This window comes from Schistocerca cancellata, unplaced genomic scaffold, assembly GCF_023864275.1.
Source record: "Schistocerca cancellata isolate TAMUIC-IGC-003103 unplaced genomic scaffold, iqSchCanc2.1 HiC_scaffold_1147, whole genome shotgun sequence".
Lineage (NCBI taxonomy): Eukaryota > Metazoa > Arthropoda > Insecta > Orthoptera > Acrididae > Schistocerca > Schistocerca cancellata.
The window spans coordinates 8,592,390-8,614,289 of record NW_026047146.1 but is presented as its reverse complement, the minus strand read 5'-3'; the positions used below and the strand labels follow the sequence as shown (position 1 = coordinate 8,614,289).

General features: G+C 41.2%; 1 protein-coding gene across 5 annotated transcripts in view; it reads left to right on the top strand.

Annotated features, from left to right (window-relative positions):
• Positions 1–21,900, top strand: part of LOC126159813 (zinc finger protein 737-like) — a 335,328-nt gene that overhangs the window by 256,591 nt on the left and 56,837 nt on the right. For all 5 annotated transcript variants that reach the window (XM_049916618.1, XM_049916623.1, XM_049916619.1 and 2 more), the window contains one exon: positions 440–532. In XM_049916618.1, the coding sequence (XP_049772575.1) occupies positions 440–532 (93 nt within the window). The remainder of the gene's footprint in view (positions 1–439; positions 533–21,900) is intronic.

The following is a 21,900-nucleotide window of genomic DNA, read 5'->3' as shown; positions in this document are numbered from 1 at the left end:
AATGAATGCTTTCAGTACATACTTGGTGTCAACAGAGCAAAGAAGACTTGCTTTTGGAAGTAAATGTTAATGTTGTTATGTCTCTTTCTCAAAGTGCTATAACAGATGATGTGGATCTTGGATATGTGATGGGTATAATGTAAAGTTCCCAGTCATTATTCACTGTAGTATTTACATCATTACTGAAATCCTGCTTTCGCTCTATGTAATTCTGTATGATTTTCGTCCAGTACACATGACACAAATTTGAATTGTTGCCTAAAGAGCAGGCACTGAAAGTACATGCTAACAGAGCAAGAAGCTGTATAAATAGCATTAAATTTGGTTAATTTTGCTGACAATGTGTGGAATGCCATATTCATTCGATCAATGACCAAAAATTTGTCATACGTACAGAAGTTAGTCAGCAGTTATAATTCAGGTTGTTTTCTTCTTTCAGTCTGTTAGAGATCCATTGGGAATATCTTGGTCCACTGATTTTATCAAGGAGGATCCTGAACTAAATTTGGAAATGAATGTAACAGAGAATATTGTAAGTATTTACATCTCTGATTTATTGCTTGTAGTCAAGCAATAGTGTAGAATATAGGATGCATTGCAGTGGAATTGTTACAGATTGTCAGTTATCTGGAACTTGTTTCTGTTCGTAATTGTAGAGTATTCTTGTACTCCTGCACCTGACTTTCATGTCATGTGGTACATGCTGTTTTAAATAGAAGTGGAAGAGGACTGGTGGCTGACCTTGTTGATATAAACTATATTGTATAATGGCTGTGTGTGATGGATAAACAGAATTCACGTTTAAATGAAGTGTAAGTTCTAATAGTGTAGGTCATTTGAGAAATATTCCTCCTTTCAATAACTTTTGATAAATACAATTCAAAAGAACATTGGCTGTTCTTATCTTTTGTGTGAATCGTAGTTATTCTTGAGTTTGTCCTAAAAATTTGTGGGGGTTTGAAAAAGAGAGATAAGATTTGTGTGTTGCAGATCAGCCCTGATACTCTGGCCACAACCTGAAATAAGGCAAAGACAGGGGAACATTCAACACACAATTGCAGAACGTTAGGTACTGGCTCATTCTTCATCTCATTGTTCATAAAACAACTTGTTGCAGTTATAAAGGATACTTCAGGCACTGAAATGTGTGGTGATTATGCAAGCATACAGGTCAAGGAACCAAGCTATCATGCTAGGGACAGCTCAGAATATATAAAGGAGTGTAGCTGATTCACAGCCAACAGGCCAAGACTTACTGTCACATAGACTCATACTATGCCATTTTAAACAAATTAAAGGGATGCGTTGCATCACAAGCAGACAAGACAGTAAGTGAAACAGTAGTAGTGTTCCACAAAAAGGGTTTTGCAGAAATGAGAATGCCATGCATAGTAGTCATGGATGTGCATATGAGGAGTTTGACCAAAACAGCGAACTGTAGTGTGTTCTAGGCCATAACTGTAGTTGTCAAAGTGGCTGGACTGTAGTTGGTGGCCACGTACCATGAAAATACAAAAGGCCATACTGGCCTTCGTATGCATCCTAAGAGATCACAGGTCGAACAAGATGCCTCCATGGCACCGGGGCCAGACGTTCAGGGATAGTGTTCACTGCAGGGAGTGCTGCTCCCATAGCAAGTGTGCAGAACAGTGTGTGGCTGGTTGTGTGGTCTGGAAAACCATGTCATGTTGTTGGCACTGAAATCACTGATGTGTACCCCACTTGTTACTCTGAAAATATGTAACATAAATTAAGTAGTGGTAGACACCTGAGCAGCAAATGTAAGAGCAGGATGTGTGACCATAACAGTGATCTTGAGTAGCACATGCAGCTGTGAGGTGAATATCGTAGTTCTGTCAGCTAGCACGACATGCTGTCTTCGTGATATGGAGAACATAAAATGCTAGTGCTTAATAATGATGCAGAAAAATAGACTGACCATTTTGATACTGGCACATGGCCAGCAATATTCTGTATTAATTGTGGAATTGGGAATTATATTTGGTAATTGTATGAGAAGCTAGAGCAAGCTAGCAGTGTAGCAAAGTAACACTTTGTTGGAGGAGCAATTCAGTGGCAGGCTGCTACATGTGTTACTGGTAGGTTCAAACAACACACAAGTGTTACGGAGATGCTTCAGGACCTCAAACAAGAATTTCCAGAGAAAAAGGGGTTGTTCTTGTGAGGAACAGTATTGAGAAATTTAGAGAACTGCCATTTGAAGCTGACTGCTGAACGATTTTGTTGTTTCTTAAATTGCACATAAGGACTATGAAGATAAAAACTGAGAAATCAGGGCTGTCATGGAGGCGCACATACAGTCTTCTTCTTCTCATATTTGCAAGTGGAATGGGAAAGGAAATGACCAGCAGGGTTATGGGGTACGCTTTGACACGCACCATTAGGTGGATAGCAAAGTATTGATGTATTTGGAGATACTAGGCAAAATAAGTAGCTGACTAATTTAATAGGAGCGACAGTGATGTTTTTAATAGTAGTCAAAACATGTATACATATATACAAAATAATCTATTAGCAATTCCCATAATTAACAGTTTCGGTAGATTAGCACATCATAAACAGCTGGTTGTAAGTATTCTTCGCAACAGTAAATTCCTGTGGGAGCTTCTGCCTTCAGATTTGCAACCTGGCTCATCCCACATCCATCCACATTTTCATTTATGGAATGCAATGTGTAAATCAAAGAATGAACAAACGAATATCATTCACACCCCAATTATAGCTGGAGCAGAGGTTACAGTGTTGAAAAGAAATTTAATTTTATGAAAAAAATTATGAAACATTCAATAATCGATGCAACCCATCAAGACAAATTAACGTTACCATATTTTACTGAAAGAAGTTATACGTGTATAAGCAATTCTTTATGATGTTTAAAATCATCAGGTTTCACAAGGCTATAACTTTGTCATAAATAAAGGTACAGAATTGGGGTCACATTTTTACTTCTACACATGCCTACATAGCCTTTATTTACAAAGGAACCATATGATTTTCCTGTTGCTTACATTTTGTGTGTGCACATACAACATTAAGGTGCTTTTCACAGCTGTGTTTAGGATCATATTCGTTATTTACTGATCACAAATATCAAAATTCCTTTCAACACATATAAGCATCCAGGCGATAGATTTGATCCATGCATTTGCAAGCATGTCAGTTTAGGAAACTCACTGCTGTTCCCATGTAGCATCATAGTTCATCCAAAGTTGTTGGAAGAGGAGGCACATAGGTGGAGTCCTTCACAAACTCCCACCAATAAAAAAGATACCATACTGTGAGCTGTAGCAAATTTCAAGGTCAGGTCTGCAGCCCTGTTAGATCATCAATCACTCAGGGTGCTTGCTGTTAAGAAGTGCTGTTCTGTGCAGGTTCCAATGCAGTGGTACACCATCCATATGAAAAATTGTATGTCTGATAATTTTCCATCTCTTCTGTTGTTGGTCCATCTATGTGTTTTCTAATATTGTCAACTTTCTTAAATTTGTTCCAGAAATCCCTTCTCTTCAGATTCAGTTCAGTGCTAATCCCACTAAACTGTTCATCACATTACATAATTTGAATTACAAATCATGATCACTACCAAAAAAACTTCCTGTCTCATATTGCACAGCACATTACCCTTATTAATGTTGCTGCTACCAGTTAGTCATCCCTTGAAGACTCATTTTATAACATGTAAAGCAATCAGAAATGGCCTGCTACTGGAAGAAATAGACATTACGGATAGATGAAAGATTCTCTAGGTCAATGAAGAGGTTTATGCAAGGTTTTCAGTTGTCAACATCACATCACATTCCTACTACAAGCTTGTAAATACTAATTTGTTCATAGCTGCCATGCCCTATAAGATTATCCTGTATGATACTACTGAGTGAAAGGATGCTAGGAAGCATTTCTGCAAGTTGACACTCTGGAGGAACATTGATTAATTGCAAGGCAGAAAGGTATGTGCTTTTTGGGTAACTCATTCTCATGCTGGTGCCTCCTTAATTTATCATCAATCCGAATGCCCAAGAACTTCACTCATGGATCCTCATCTAATGTCTGTCATTGATATCTCCTTGTATCTGTAAGTCATTTGGATTTGTTTGGAATTGCATTATGTGTGTTTTTGTAAGTATAAATGTTGAATTTTTGTTCTGTTGCCTGTAAACCAGTTGCAAGCATGTTCCATTATTCTCCTGGCTGTTTGTAGTAAGAATGTGTTTGCCAGTTATCAGTGTTCTTGTCATCAGCAAGAATTGCAGATTTTGAAGGCATCTGCAATGGTTTTACCACAACTTTTATGTAGGTCAGGATAAATCAAATGCTGAGCCCTGTGGGAATTGTATGTATTGTTTCTCCATTTTGTACTCAGGTTTCCTCCCAAGGTATCATTTAGTACTATGACACAGTTTTTTATTGTTAAGCTAAGATTCAGTTCTTGTAATTGTAATTCTTTTAACACAGTAACACTGTAGTTTCCCAAGTAAAGGTAGATCAAGGTTGTAATGTATTGCCAGTAGGTTTTCTCCGCTTCTACTGCATATTTCAGTTATGCTGTAAATTCAGCACAATATTTTAGTAATTACATTATTAGATCATAAGAAGAGTTCCTGCTTCTGCCACTAGATGATTCTTGTGATTGATTTGACCATTCATCTGATGGAACTGATGTCTAGTAAAGTATAGACTTCTTGACTGAGTCTTATGGATGTAATTTCAGTGGTCAATCTCCCCCCCCCCCCCCCCCACCCCAGTTTTTTCAGCTACTGTTAAGAAATTATTGTTATCATGGCCTGATATTATCTCAGTTTTTTCTAAATATTATGCTAGTGCTTAAGTTTAGAAAAGTAACGTTACTATAACAATTAAAGGAACTCAATTTTCATACATGTGACTGCCAAAGAGGAAACTTGGAATCACTCTTTCCTCGGCTGAATTGTACTTTCGATTCAACTGGCATTTAATGAGTAACTATACTGTTGTATTCCATTAAGAAATAGTTTTATCTCTATCCACTGCAACTACCAGACCTACTAATCATACAACATATTCAAATTATTTCCAACATCAACTGGTGGATATTTAGTGCTTCAGCCATTTCTACAAGGAAGTAAACAAATTTATTAACTAATTTACAGGTTCATCATTGCATTTTATTCATGTGAAATTACTCTTAGAAACAATGCTCATTTTTTGATATTTCAATGCACCCTTTGAATTGTTCATTAAAATTATTTCAACCAATACTGTACCTCAGAACAAGAGTAATTAGTTTTCATGTTGGATAACTGTCAGAACACAGCTGACCCATCACTACTCCTCAGATGTTCTGAGAAAAAATGGTGCACAGATTACATTAACCTCTCAACAGACCCATGTCATTTTATGACAAGAAATTAAGAATCTTCGGACATTTATTCGGCCATAACCTCACTTGGGGCCTATATATATTTTGAGAAAATATTAAATTCTTTATAAACTTGACAACTAAGGACAATATGAATCATCATTGAAGACTTAGCACACATGCACTGAGTTAACTGTGTTGCAAAAGATATGTACAATACCAATCCGTGTTAGCACCATCTGTACCCAGACAATGTGCTTAACAGACCAAGTGTTATTTTGAAAATTATACATATTGGTTAGACAGAGATGAATGGAAACAGTTTACCAGTAAAATGAAAAAACGTTATGCCTATGTCCCCATTTGTTGCAAGTATTTGGATGGTACATGGTCAATTGGATTTTTCTGTAAGTTTAATAGATAACAGATACAAATAAGGGAGACTTAAATAATCAATCAAACATTCTCCTTCACTGTTTACAGCGGTCTCCCAATCCTGGGATGACTTTCATTCTGTAACTGTAGAAGTCACATGGTTTTAAGGAGAAGAACACTTTGAACAAGGTTCACATTGTATTTACATCTTGAAAGGAAGTTCCTTGAAGGTTTTTCAATAGAGAGCAGATAGGAAGAAAATCTGAGGGTGCAAGATCATTTGAATTAGGTGGGTGTGCAATGATTTCGAAGCCCAAATCATGTGTACTGTTTTTTTGTCAGTCTAGCAGACTGCAGGCAGGCATTATCCTGGAATGGTGTCTTCTTGGTCATTGTTCATGTACTGCATTTGCAACACATCTCAGTTGTTGACAGTAAATGTCAGCAGTAATCAGTGGTTACATCTCAAGGATGCAATTCGAAGTACACCACACAGGATGTACAACATTGTCTTTTGTGGATGCTTTTTGTTGCTGCTTTGTTTGGGCTCAACCATTCCTTTCTTTTCCTTATTTTAGCACAAAGCCACCATTTCTCATCAGCATAATTATACAGTCTAGGGATGATTAGTGTTGCTCACAAGCAACTGATGACGGGCAAGCAAGAATGCACATATGGCCATCCGTTTTTGTGGTTTTGGTTTAGTGCATGTGGTATCCACACACCCTATTTTTGAGCTGTCTCCATTGCATGCAAATATCAGAGAGTCATGAAATGATCACAGTTCATTCAATTTGCCAGTTCTCAAGTACAGTAACATGGCTCATTTTGAATTAATGCATTTAAATGATCTTCATCAAACGCTGAAGCTAAGTCAATAATGGCAAAACAATTCTCCTTAGAATTACGAACCCATATTCTTGCAAAGCTCTGTCCAATGGCATTAAACATAAACAGGGTGCAAATGTTTCTGGCTGCCTCCACTGCTATTACCCCTGTACAGAATTCGAACAAATGAATATGTCAACAGCACTCCTATTTCTCCACTTGGCACTCCACTTTCTAGTGACCACAGTTCCACTAAGTATCTCCAAATGACAAACGGAGAATATGTAAACTCAAATATATGTAAACTCCAAAAGCAACAGTGAACTACAAATAAAAAATGACGATAAATAAATCCTCAGCAACTGGAATACCAACATGCAAAATGAAAGTGCTATCAACTTAAGCACTAGCATAATATTTAGAAAAAACTGAGATAATATCAGGCCATGATAACAATAATTTCTTAACAGTAGCTGAAAAAACTGGGGGGGGGGGGGGGGAGATTGACCACTGAAATTACATCCATAAGACTCAGTCAAGAAGTCTATACTTTACTAGACATCAGTTCCATCAGATGAATGGTCAAATCAATCACAAGAATCATCTAGTGGCAGAAGCAGGAACTCTTCTTATGATCTAATAATGTAATTACTAAAATATTGTGCTGAATTTACAGCATAACTGAAATATGCAGTAGAAGCGGAGAAAACCTACTGGCAATACATTACAACCTTGATCTACCTTTACTTGGGAAACTACAGTGTTACTGTGTTAAAAGAATTACAATTACAAGAACTGAATCTTAGCTTAACAATAAAAAACTGTGTCATAGTACTAAATGATACCTTGGGAGGAAACCTGAGTACAAAATGGAGAAACAATACATACAATTCCCACAGGGCTCAGCATTTGATTTATCCTGACCTACATAAAAGTTGTGGTAAAACCATTGCAGATGCCTTCAAAATCTGCAATTCTTGCTGATGACAAGAACACTGATAACTGCATACCCGGAAATTATTAGAAGAAGAAATCATAAATTATTTGAATTGCACCCTTCCTTTAAAATAGAAATACACAAGGAATGTGTTACATTAGGCATGCAGTAACTATATCTAAAACTTGAAATCTTGAAGATAAGTCAAAAACTAATTGCATTTGGGACATCATAGATTCTATACATGCCTCACACAAATAGAATTATTCATAATGCAATTTTTGATACAATAAAAAACTAAAACTATACATAAATTGTATGATTTAAATACATAAGTCTTTCAATTTTTAATTATATTACATTTTCTTATTACAAAAAAGATTTATCTCGTAACACAGTTGTAGGTCCCAATTCTAAAGACATAAGTAATATCTATGGCTTTTTAAATAATCATTGGTTAATTTATTAATATTCAAATCTGTTCAGTTATAACATAAAGTGCTGTCACTTTTGTATTGTGTGAATACATTGTAGCCTTTGTAACAGGTTTCAAAAACATTACCATAGCCTCTGCATCTTCAGAGATGCCATCAATTGTTTTATACCTCTCTCATTTAAAATTTCTGCCATGACAAACAGTCCAGGATTTATCAGATCAATATGCACATCATTGACAGCATCTGTTGCTATTGTGTCTTCGTCTGCAGCATTTGATCCCAGCAAGAATCATTTTCCACCTCCGAATACCCAGCACATCTTTGATGGGTTGCATCCTCAGTTATGAGAAGATGTTTGGTTTTTTCAAGCTTCAGGGTTGGAGTGACGACAATATTATGATAGCTGAAGGTAAAAAATAATTATTATTTTGAATATGAGGAAATCGTTTGTACAGAAACCATCTTCCAGTACCATAAAACATGGTTTTTGCTTGAATCAGAGTTTGTGCTCATTTATAAATATCTGTAGCTCAGCCAGCATACCATTTTCTGTGTTTTGTCTGGTTCCACACTCCTCTCCTCATTTTGTACCAAAATAGCATCCATCACAACTTTGCCATGACATGCTGCAAAGAATAACAGTCCATTTTCACTTTAAATACTTTCGAACACAAACTGGATAACATGTACTTGTTTTCAAATAGGGGAGTACAACCATCTCAACAAATTGTAAACTTTTTTGAGACATGAGATCATCTTCTTTACTTCAGCTGTAATATATATAAGAACACAGCAATAGAAACTTTCATGTGTTAGATCTCATTAGTGATGATGGCATGATAAAATGTTTCTGCAGCATCCAAGCAAAACCTGTGAAGACTGTATTTGTTCATGTGATGATGAGCACTTTGACCTTTGTCTCATTACGCCAAGAAGCATTATCTACAAAGTCTGTCTGTAGATCTCCAGATTTGAGAGATCCATTTTGCACATATCTCCAATTCAGCAGATTGTGAGATTTTAATGAAACAGTGAAATATTAAATATAAAATCTGCTTATTAATTTCTGACACTACATCACTGATGGTACCATTAACTACTTCATATTTTTATTGCCTGTCAATGTCAATTCATTTTTTTTCCATTTTACTTATTGACAAGTAAATTTCATTATTTAATGTGGAGTGAAGTTTAGGGGTTCACAACTCTTTCACTTTTTCTTTACTTTAAATTCATACATTTGCTAAGTTGCTCTCTTTCCTTTCTTCTGAAGTCTTGTGATTTTTTCTTGTCACTTTCTCTACATTGAACCAACTGTAATTGATTTGTTTATAGTTTTGCAACATTTCTCTCTCTCTCTCTCTCTCTCTCTCAAATTTACTATCCATTATATTTAACAGAAAGCTAGTATTAATAATGTGTAACAATTGCACGAGCCTTCAAATGCAGATGTATTACCATGTAAATTATTCAGCAAATGAAACTTATTGCTTCATCCATAAAAGAAATCCCCTGTAAATTCTTTCTTTTACAGCACATTTTTTAAAAAAATGTGTAGGTTAAAGTTGAACTTGAACTGAAAATGATTTGTGTTATTGGTAACAGAGGAGTATTTTATTTAGTAGTTTCCTAATGGAAAAATAGAGGTTTCGTATGATGTGGGCTATAAATGGAAGGTAATAGCATATGCAGAACAATATGGAAACAAAGCAGCTGAGTGGTATTTTGGTCCTCCTCCAACAGAAAGAGCCATTCGTGATTGGCTTGCAAGTAAGGAAGAACTGAAAAAATGAAGACTACATGTGCAAATTGAGGACTGAATACAGAATGGCGAAAACTACATGGTATCTAAAATTAAAGCAACAAACAACTACTTCCCTGCCCTGTTTTTCATTCATGATACAATCCTACAAGCTGTAAACCAGTTGTCCATACGATCGTGTTCTGCATGGAAGACGGCAGTCTGGTCAATTGACAACTATGCCAGTGATGTCAGTGATTGTATGAAATGGGTTAGTGTTTATTGTGTAGCCCCACATTCACAATCACCATGTACACAGCTACTGACAATGCAGTTGGACACAGAGGAAATGCCTACTAGACCCGGCAGTGGAGGGCCATAGAAAGAAAGGAAGCAAGATAGTCAAAAATTGATGTGGCATGATGGCTTAGTGTGAATCGTGTTGTTGTTTCTTGTATGGGGCAACAGTTCATAGACTCAAACTGTATCCCAAAGTCCAAGGCAGGGTTGACCATGTGTGACTTACGAAGAGAGGACTGTTATTTGGCTGTAAGGTACTGCACGGCAACTGGCATATGGGCTTGCAGCGTCTGCTGGATGTGTTGTATCAAAGTAAACTGTGTGCAAATGACTCTGCCAGAGTTGCCATTATTGTCGGAGACCTGCTGTATATCAAATAAACAATGTTTTCAGCCTTCAGTTGCAACTGAAGGCTGAAAACATTGTTTATTTGCTGTACATTTCACAGTTGCTGACACGCTGCAATATGTTAAAGATTTGTAAACCTGCTGTATATCTCTGACACATGTTCACAGAAGGCAATGTTTCGAGTGAGCAGGCAGCTTGCTTGTGACCCCGGGCAGGCTGCCCTGTCTTGTGTTCAAATGGTGAACCCCATGCTGCATTCTGGGATGTCACTTTCTGTCACAGGTGTGTGGTGTAGGTTGTGATAAAGGGACAAGAATTATGTAGTATACAAACCGATGAGTACTTCAGCTCTCCAAATTGTTTGTTTAGGGTTTAAGGCAAGTGGCAAGTGATGAAAAGCTTCCACCTTTCCACTAGCATGTTGCAGCATTGACTGTTGCTCTACTATGCCCAGCTGGCTCTGCTTTGTGAAGCAAGTTGGCCATGTTTTGCTTTGAAGTGCATAACACTCATACCCATCTGCAACTGGTTCTGTTTCAACTCACTTCTGCTCTGGTGTATTTTTTTTTTTTTTACCAATTATGGTTGATACACTACATTGACATTTTAATCGAGACTCTGATGTAATGAGTAGTATATTTTGGTCAATCTGAGGGACAGAGTTACTAGTGATTGTTATTTCCAGCCTTATTTCACCTCCTAAGTGTCATTCTAACAGTTACCTTAAACCATTCACTGAATCTTACACATTTCCATAGGGCCCCTTGCCCTGCACTTTAACTCAAATACCATGGAACAATTTCATTACTATGCTCCTTGCACAGTTTTTCTAACTCTCTACTTCCCACTTAAAAGTGACAATAAATGTTAGTCTTCGTAGAATATCACTGTGCATTCTGCTGCTTTTCTGCTCAGGTTATCCAACCCAGTGGGATCTGAACTATGGCTGGGTCCAAACTGGGTCATGTTCTTTGTCTTTTATGTACCAGAAGAATATCAGACCCATTAGAATAAGTGCCGCTGCAGTCTTTGGTGTGACAATAGTCGGTGTTGTCTCTTTCTGGTGCTGATCTTCACAATATGAATTTACGTGCTGCAATAAGGTTTCCAGGGAGATTGGTCCCTCCTGCTGGTTCAGAAGTGTGTTCATAGATTACATTAGTTCTGGCCCTAGAGATTGATTTAAGCTTGTTAGGTTTGCAGCAGGTGGCACTCGCATGGGCTCCTCTGGCCAGTACAAATGTGGCTGTGTAATACTCAAGTGAGTTCTCCCAGCAGTCATTGTGGACAGGCAGAAAGTAGGCCCCATTATGTTGCATGCTGTTCCATTTAACAAGAAAGCATTCACCTTTCATCCTGCCCTCGTTGCTGGTGTACCCCTTCACTTCTTGAAACATCTAGATGCTACTACCATCTTGTCAGAGCTAGGGTCCAACCCATGTGCCTCGACCTGCTGAAAGTACAATACTGGCTGGACCACTTTTTAATTGCATTCTCTTTCCTTCTTTGTCCCATTAGCAATTTCATTGCACAGGAATCCTGCCCCACTCTTATTACCATACTCAGACAGACTGTGATTTTCTCTTGGTGGCATTTTTGTAACTTTTCTTCCTCCATTTCTACATATCTCCCTTTGTCTTTAGCAGTTAATAACAGTCATGGAGTTATTACTCTCACAAATTTCTTCAGTATTCCCCAGTTGACGAGCAATACACGAATTACGTAGCGGTCATGATGTGCTTGTTTCCATGCTACTGTTACAGAAATAGAAATGGAAACTTTTCTTCCATCTGTCCTCACTTACGCCTTGGCTACTCCAAATTAAAGGCAAGTGCTCAGGTGCTGAAACCAACCTCAACTCTGGTGATTGTTCTTTCTGTACTTTCCTTAGAACCTTTAAATACTTCTCTTCTTGCAACAAATTTACCCCTAGCTGAAACACTACCTTCTACAGATTGCAACCATTTAAATAACTACTTCCCTATCTAAGACTTCTACTTGCGTTTGCAGTTCACTGATATTCTGAGTAATATGTAATACTGCTGCTTTTCTACTTCAGCTTTCTGCATTTCCATCTTTCTTCTCTGTTTTATGCACAAGTTCAAAATCTTATTCACTTAGCCGTGCTGTGCATCGTGTCAACCTATTGGGAAGGATTCTTTAACCCCAGCAACCATTTTCATGCCGCATGATCTGTTATTACTCTAAATGTTTTACCATACTGTTAAAATTTGAAATATGTGAATCCATAAATAAGGTTAACATTCCATTCTCCCTTATGGAATAATTTCGTTCTGCAGAATTCAGTTGCCTTGAGCGTAAGCTACTGGATGTTCTATGCATTCCACCTCTTCTGATAAGACACAGCCTGGTTCATGGTTTTATGCATCACATAATAAAATAAATTCTCTATTAAAATCTGGAAATGCCACAGTTGGACTCAATGCTAAAGCTTCTTTAAACTCAAAGGAATGTTGGCACTGTTCTGACCACACAAATTTAGTACCCTTTTAAATTGTGTAACCTTCTGGCAATATCTGCACATCCTTTTATGAACTGGTGGTAATAGTACGCAAGTCCAGAATGATTGCTACTCTTTTACAGATTATGTTATAGGAAATTCACATACAGCTCTAATTAATCTTGGGTCTGTCTTAACTCATCTTCTGGTATGTCCTATTCCATAGCAAAATCACACTTTCTTGTACTCAGTGTGAACTTCACTGCTTTTAACCTTAGAAATACTTCCCTTAATCACTGAATATGCAGTTTGATATCACTTCCATTGACGATTATGTCATCAAGATGCACAGAGGATTTCTATAGTTTCAAACTTATTAGTATTGCATCCGACAATCTCTGAAATGTTACAGGTGCATTTTTTAGTGAGGATGGCACCCTTCTGATTTGGTAGTGTCCCCAGGGTGCCAGAAATTCGGTTTTGTGTCAGTCGTGTGGTGCAGGCTGTATCTGGTGATACTCACACTTCAAATCCATTGTTGAAAAATATTAGCATTGCTCAGAATGATGCATAGTTTCTGTGATGTGTGGGAAAGGGTAGGCATCCACTATGGTTTTCGCGTTTAGGTGTCTGTAATCAAACACAATCTATATTTTTGGCACAACTATTCCTGCCACCCATTGACTATTACATTCTTCAATTATTCCATCATTCAGCTGTTGATCGATTTATAACACCAAAATTGGATGAAAGTTGCTAGCTCTTCTGTATGGTTTATGGTAGGCTGATGATTCATTTCCTATTGATATGTAGTGTTGTGCAATATGCGTACCTGGTAATGGTCCTTTAGGAAAAAATAAATCAGTGAATTCCAAAAGTAGTTTTTTCATCTGTTCCCTATTGCTTTTCTCTAGTCGCTTTACTTTTGCTCCCCATACAGTTTCAGTAATATCTGGCAATTCTCCTTTTCTGACACCCCGCATGTCCCATTCTTCTTCCTCTAAGATATTCATGTTAACGATTAACAACTGGTTTGTTAATCGTATGCCCTCTGTGCTGAAATGTTACATAGAAACAGGTATCTGCATGATATGTCTGTTAAATAAACAACCCACCTGTTCTAATACCTCATTCTCTTCTAATGGTTCCATCAAACACAAAATTCCTATTGGTAAGCTAGACTCATCACTGACCCAAAGTAATTTCACAGTACCCTTAGATACATAATCATGAAAATCAAGTCTTAGTATGGTTGTTCATGGTTTAATTAGTTCATCTTTTGCAACAAACCCTCCTTGCCACCTCTCTACCATGACTTAACCTAACTGAAGCATTTTTCTGTCATGTTCCACGCTAGGTAGCTGGAAGTTAATTATGGCGCAATACTGAATAGAAAAATCTAGTGCCAGAATCATGTCATAGCCTTTAATTGTGTGTTGCACAATCTCTAATTATTGTTGAAATTACGCTGTATCCATGTGGATGCCTATGTCCACCATCCTAATGGTGTGAAGTCTCTATTCCCACTCCATGCAGTCTGTACTGTGGTGGGTCCAGGTGCTTACTTTTCACCAGATCACTTGTGGCAGCTGAAACATGATCCCTACATCCAATATCATCATGGAATCCCTTTCTTCCTACTACTCTTCTTATCGCGTACAGATCTTATCGCATCTACTTCTGCATACAGTTTTGTTTCATCTAGTCTTACTGGGAATCACCATAGGTGGACAAAGAGTCCCAGCTAGTGTTTAATATCTTATTTCTCCTGCTCCTCTACTTTTAGAACTGTTACGCCTTCTTACTTTATTCACATCACCCTGAGGCTGGCAACATTTCATCCTTATAGGGCCTGTTCATCCAAACTTGAAATTTCTTCTATTAGCTGCAAACACTGACCATCTGCCCTGCATTCCAGTCAACAAATTGAACTCCTCACACTTTGTAGTTAGCCACACTGCGGTGCACAAATCTGTTGGACACCCTGTCAACAACACAGTGTGTTATTTCTGCATGCAGCCCTCTCAAAAAAGCATTGAAGATCCTCTGCTCTGCTTCTTGGGAAATAATGTCGTTGACTTCAGCAACCTGCCCCAGTATACAGGTTCTCCCGTTAATTTTCCTTATTCTCTCTGCAAATTCTTCCACAGTTCATGTATTTTTCTTAGTTATTACCTCTAATTGTTCTCTATAGTGACTGGCACTATTTTGTTCCATATGTCTTTGAATTAACCTTTCTTTAAATTCTTTAAATCTTATGGCTCCCTTCAGAGCTTCTATATATCCTAAATACGTCTCCTGTTACCCTCAGTTTTGTAACAGTCAATAATACTTCATTAGACCAACCTTGCATCTGAGCCAGATACAGAAGGTGAAGACCTGCTCATTGTCAGTTGTTTTACCAGGACAAGGAACAATTCAACTTTTGTCTGACAGATTTACACTCTGTTTGACGCTCGTGATTCTGTCAACCCATGAAGTTCTTTATAATCTGCTGGTATTTCTGCTACCTTTCCTAACAATATGCATACTGCTTCTGGTTATGGCACACCTTGTGTCTCTGGTTCTATTGAAGCTTTGTCCTTGACAACACTCACTTTGAGAACTAACATTCACAAGACAAGAAGACAAAATACATTAACTTTATTCTTATGTGTAATTATGAGCCATATTGACTCCCAGCACTGCCTAGTTGTATGGCCCAAGTGATTACATGTGTAACCTTTTCCTAGAAGTGATCTCATACATTGGACTTACTGACCTTTCATGTTAGATTGTGCACATCTAACAGTCACTAACCAATCATGCCTTCCATTACCTCTAAGGGTAGAAAAATCCACTGGTTCCCTATTTGCAATAAAATCTACTTCATAAAATTCATGACTGTCAGATATTTTTTCTATTACCCCTTAATTCACTGTAACATAGGGTGTAGGTTCAAACATTGCTCTAAGAAGAAGGCAAACTTCTGACATCAGTGTTGCATGACCCTTGGATTGTCACATGTGGAGAGTGAAATGAGATGTCAGGACAACTGTAGATATGTTTAATTACTTCCTTTTTTTCCAGCCCACAGCCATAGTAAATCAGGAACAGCTTTGTAGTGGCTTCCAGTTGCCTCTCATGTGAAACAGTAGACATCTGGCATTGCTGACAGTGGAAGGCTGAATGTGGGGTCACTCAGTGCTGCTGTCAGCAGTGTCTCTGGTTGCGACAGTGATGACACCACAGTGGTGCACCTGATTTTGGCCGTGAATTTTCTCCAGTGAGCAACCAGCTCCCTCGTGCATCACGGCAGGCTGTCTAATGGTAAAACGGCAGACCCCACACTACATTCTAGGATGTCACTCTGGGTGTCGCAGACTTGTGGATGTTGTTGGCTCTGATATTGAGACAAGAATCATTTCGTACACAAATGGCTGAATGTTTATACATTCCAGACTATGTTCGTTAAGGGCTTCAGGCAAATATTTTAAACACAACTGATGTCAGGTGAGGAAAGTCCATCGACGTTCCACTAATGTACTGCAGCATTGCCTGTTGCTGTACCACATCCAACTGACTCAGCTTCGCGATGCCAGTTGGTTGTGTTTTGCTTTGCAGCATGTAATACTCCCACCCATCTGCGGCTGACTCTGTTGCAGCTCACTTCTGCTTTGGTGTATTTTCTGGCCAAATTCAGTTGACATGCTGCAGGAAAAACCCAGCAAGGACTCACACCAGAGAGATAATTGAAAGGACCTAGAATGAAACGTGTGTCAGTGGGAAAAGGTCATGGTATAGAGTAAGAGAAGACATTGTCACGTATTTCAAGAAGTACAGCTTAAGTAATGATCTAGCAGGCAGTGAAGACCATCTCTTACATGAAGAAGACAGTGGTCATGAAGGAGAAGCTAAATTTTGATATTCAGGGGCCTTTGGGTCAGTTTGGTTTTATACACTAAGAATTTTTTTAGCCTGGCTTTGCAACCTAATATTAAAAATTGTAAAAATGTTACTTTTAAAGAACTGGTCAAAATGAAAGTGTGTCTCATAGCCCAAAGAATCTTCTAGTCTGTCAAATATACTGAGGGTCTCACTGGAGACTTGACCGATCATTATTATCCTCTCAATCTTGTACAAAAACAAATCTCATGCCTTATCTTTCCAGCCACCCATTGTCTGGCCACAGAGGAGCATTTCCCTTGTAACTCAGTACCACAGAGGACTGGAGCAACTGAATTATGTTCTCCATCAAGGTTCTGACTACCTCTCATCATGCCCTGAAGTGATAAATTTTCTGCCCACTATCCTTCACACACATCCCACAGTGGTATTCCACTGTCCACCAAACCTACACAATCTACTCGTCCATTCCTACACAACAACTGCTCCAACCCCTTACCTCATGGCTCATACCTCTGTAATAGACCTAGATGCAAGACCTACCCCGTACATCGTCTGACCACCACCACAAACACCTATTCCATCAAAGACAGGGCTACCTCTGAAACCAGTCGTAATCTACAAGCTAAGCTGCAACTGCTGTGCTGCATTCTGTGTGGACATGACAACCAACTAGCCATCTGTACACATGGCTGGCCACCGAAAAAAGTGGACCACTTGGTTGCTGAGCATGCTGGCAGACATTACATCCTTCATTTGAATGACTGCTTCACAGTCTGTGCCATATGGATCTTTCCCACTAACACCAGCTTTTCTGAATTATGCAGGTGGAAACTTTGCCTGCTGTCATGTAACCCTCCTGGCCTCAACCTTCATTAGTCATAGTCCTCACCCATCCAGCTTCCTGTTCCATTTCAGCACCATACAGCCCTCATCCCACCATCACACCCAGTCATTTTACTTCTCTCCTTTTTTGGTAGCCACCTGCCCACCTCTCCCCTGCCCACCTCTCCCCTGCCCACCTCTCCCCTGCCCACCTCTCCCCTGCCCACCTCTCCCCTGCCCACCTCTCCCCTGCCCACCTCTCCCCTGCCCACCTCTCCCCTGCCCACCTGTCCCCTGCCCACCTGTCCCCTGCCCACCTGCCCCTGCCCACCTCTCCCCTGCCCACCGTTCAACCGCCTGATAGCACATAACTGCCATACCCTTTTTCCACCTCATCCTTGCATGCTCCCCAGCTGCACTGCACTGTATGTTACCCCTACCCTACTATGCCTCTCCACCCCAGCCTTCTTGTACCCTTGCTCAGCCACTACTTCCATTATGCAGTGGTGCTGCTGCTCACAGCATTGCCTCAGACTGCAGTCGTGTGTGTGTGTGTGTGTGTGTGTGTGTGTGTGTGTGTGTGTGTGTGTCACTTATTTTTGATGGAGGAACTATGGGCCAAACGTTTTATTTGTGACACTTTTTGTTATGCCTATCTGTGACTTAGCATCTTCGCAATATGGCAAGTGTCAACTTTGCTTCCCCCTGCTGGTCCAGGGGTTAGAATAGGCTTGAGATATCGCTGTCTGTTGTAAGAGGTGACTGACAGGAGTGTCTCACTTTCCAGCCCTATAAGTTCAGGTCTCATTTTATGATTTGACCTGCCACTTTCCAAATTATACAGAAGTGCAGGCCATTTGGGGAAGAACACCTTACGTGGTGCATGAGTTATCCGTAGTGCCCTTAGATACGATCTCCTAAGCCTCTTGTCATGGCTTTGCATCTCCACCTGCAGTAGAATTATTTGGGCGAGGACACTTTCCCGGTTATGTCCTCTTCCATTGTCTCCTGTACTCTTCCGCCCCCATGACAGTACTGGATTTCTCGGCACCCAGTATCCAGTACAGTAGCCAGTCTGTTGTGGTAGGGCCACCATGTAACCATTTGGTGGTAGTCCCCTGACAACACAGGGATCACACTGCTGACGCTTGAGCTGTAAACTGCCCATGTATGCCAAGGAGTAGATGCCTGTCTTCTTGGGGCACCAGGACTCCCAGCAACAGCCATCATGCCAGGTGGCCTTTGCTGTGGCTGTGTGGTGCCCATGGAGAGAGCCCCTGATCGGAGTGGGTGGCATCATGGCAGATGACCCCCAATTAAGCAAACTGTCACCTCTTGCTGGTGACTGTATGGCGCCAGCAGTCTCTAAGAAGGGCAAAATCGAGTACAATGCTGACAGATATGATCCTAGATCATTTCCCTCCATTGCTATGCCATGGGAGGGACGTAGGGCTACAGAAAGAAGAGAGCCATATTCGCCTTGTCATTTAGTCTGTAGCAGAATGGACAGGGACTCCTTTCTGTGTACGAAGCCTCAATTTTTTGTTACCTTGAGGGTAAGTTTGGGGAAGTGACAGTGCTGTCCAAGACGAGAAGTGGTGCAGTCTCGATTCAGACAGCATCCCCAGCCCAATCCCGGGCATTACTCGTTTCTGACAGGCTGGGTGATATTCCTGTTTGTGTCACTCCCCATAAAAGCCTCACCATGGTCCAGGGGATTATATTCCATTGCGACCTCTTGCAGTCTGACAACAAGCTCCATGCCAATCTAGAATGGTGGGTGTTCATTTCATCTGATGCATTTACAGGAGACCCAAGGACAACAGGGGCGCTACCTGTGCCTTCATCTTGGCGTTTGAGGGTGAGTCATTGTCTGAGAAGGTCAAGGTGATGGTTTACCACTGTGATGTTAAACCATACGTCCGTCCCCTATGTGGTACAATAAGTGCTGGAAATTTGGGCACATGTCTTCCTGATGCATTTCCAACTGTACATGTCGAGGCTCCCTGTGCACCTCCTCCCACTTGTATCAGCAGCATGGAGCAGCACCCCCCAGCTAGACAGACTGCACAGTACTCCAAAAGGAGTGGAAAGTCATGGAGTACAAGACCCTGGACCAGTTAACTTACCAAGAGGCTAAACATAAATTTGGACGATTCCACCCCGTTTGGTTGACGTCCTTATATGGTGCAGCTACACTCCTGGAAATTGAAATAAGAACACCGTGAATTCATTGTCCCAGGAAGGGGAAACTTTATTGACACGTTCCTGGGGTCAGATACATCACATGATCACACTGACAGAACCACAGGCACATAGACACAGGCAACAGAGCATGCACAATGTCGGCACTAGTACAGTGTATATCCACCTTTCGCAGCAATGCAGGCTGCTATACTCCCATGGAGACGATCGTAGAGATGCTGGATGTAGTCCTGTGGAACGGCTTGCCATGCCATTTCCACCTGGCGCCTCAGTTGGACCAGCGTTCGTGCTGGACGTGCAGACCGCGTGAGACGACACTTCATCCAGTCCCAAACATGCTCAATGGGGGACAGATTCGGAGATCTTGCTGGCCAGGGTAGTTGACTTACACCTTCTAGAGCACGTTGGGTGGCACGGGATACATGCGGGCGTGCATTGTCCTGTTGGAACAGCAAGTTCCCTTGCCGGTCTAGGAATGGTAGAACGATGATGGTTTGGATGTACCGTGCACTATTCAGTGTCCCCTCGATGATCACCAGTGGTGTACGGCCAGTGTAGGAGATCGCGCCCCACACCATGGGGCCAGGTGTTGGCCCTGTGTGCCTCGGTCGTATGCAGTCCTGATTGTGGCGCTCACCTGCACGGCGCCAAACACGCATACGACCATCATTGGCACCAAGGCAGAAGCGACTCTCATCGCTGAAGACGACACGTCACCATTTGTCCCTCCATTCACGCCTGTCGCGACACCACTGGAGGCGGGCTGCACGATGTTGGGGCGTGAGGGGAAAACGGCCTAACGGTGTGCGGGACCGTAGCCCAGCTTCATGGAGACGGTTGCGAATGGTCCTCGCCGATACCCCAGGAGCAACAGTGTCCCTAATTTGCTGGGAAGTGGCGGTGCGGTCCCCTATGGCACTGCGTAGGATCCTACAGTCTTGGCGTGCATCCGTGCGTCGCTGCGGTCCGGTCCCAGGTCGACGGGCACGTGCACCTTCCGCCGACCACTGGCGACAACATCGATGTACTGTGGAGACCTCACGCCCCACGTGTTGAGCAATTCGGCGGTACGTCCACCCGGCCTCCCGCATGCCCACTATACGCCCTCGCTCAAAGTCCGTCAACTGCACATACAGTTCACGTCCACGCTGTCGCGGCATGCTACCAGTGTTAAAGACTGCGATGGAGCTCCGTATGCCACGGCAAACTGGCTGACACTGACGGCGGCGGTGCACAAATGCTGCGCAGCTAGCGCCATTTGACGGCCAACACCGCGGTTCCTGGTGTGTCCGCTGTGCCGTGCGTGTGATCATTGCTTGTACAGCCCTCTCGCAGTGTCCGGAGCAAGTATGGTGGGTCTGACACACCGGTGTCAATGTGTTCTTTTTTCCATTTCCAGGAGTGTACATTACTATTGCCATCACAGGTACCTACTTTGGGAGCAAGGACTCTCCCAATTGCAGGGGACATAATTTCCCTCCTCCCAGCCAGAGAAGCAACAGCCTCCTCTGGCTTGTCTTGTGAGGAAGGGGTCCATTTGGACACTGTCTGCCAAGGTCTCCACTAATGCCACAGAGGACACTAACCAGTGGCTAAAGGAGCCAAAAGCTGCTGGACAAAGAGCTTCACGGTCTTCTTTGATGCCTGAAGCTACTTAGAGGAGTATTCCCAGCAAGCCCCTAAAGAGAAGTGAGAAGGCAAAGAAGCAAAGAAGTCTGCTAAGAAAAAGAACCCTCCTGTGGCCTCAACACCACCACCACTACCTACCAATTCTGCACCTGCGGATGAGATGGAGAGCTCAGCATCTCCTGAGGACCTGGATCTCACTGATGACTCATCCACAATAGGAATGCATACAAATACTCAGTCGGTGGTGGCAGCAGGTGACTCTGAGGCATAACCTGCCTCCTTGCGTGCTTCATGCCTTCTTGGCCTCACGATAACGTCATCCTCCAGTGGAACAGCTGCAGTTTTTTCCACCACCTGACTCAGCCATGGCATTGTTTAGCTTCACACCTGCTTTCTGCATTGTCCTCCAGGAAACCTGGTTCCCGGTAATGCAGACCCCTGCCCTTCATGGCTGTAGGGGCTATTACAAGAACTTTAGTGACGATAATAGTGTGTCAGGTGGAGTTTATGTCCTGAACTCAGTATGCAGTGAACCTGTGCCCCTTCAAACCACTCTTGAAGCTGTGGCTGTCA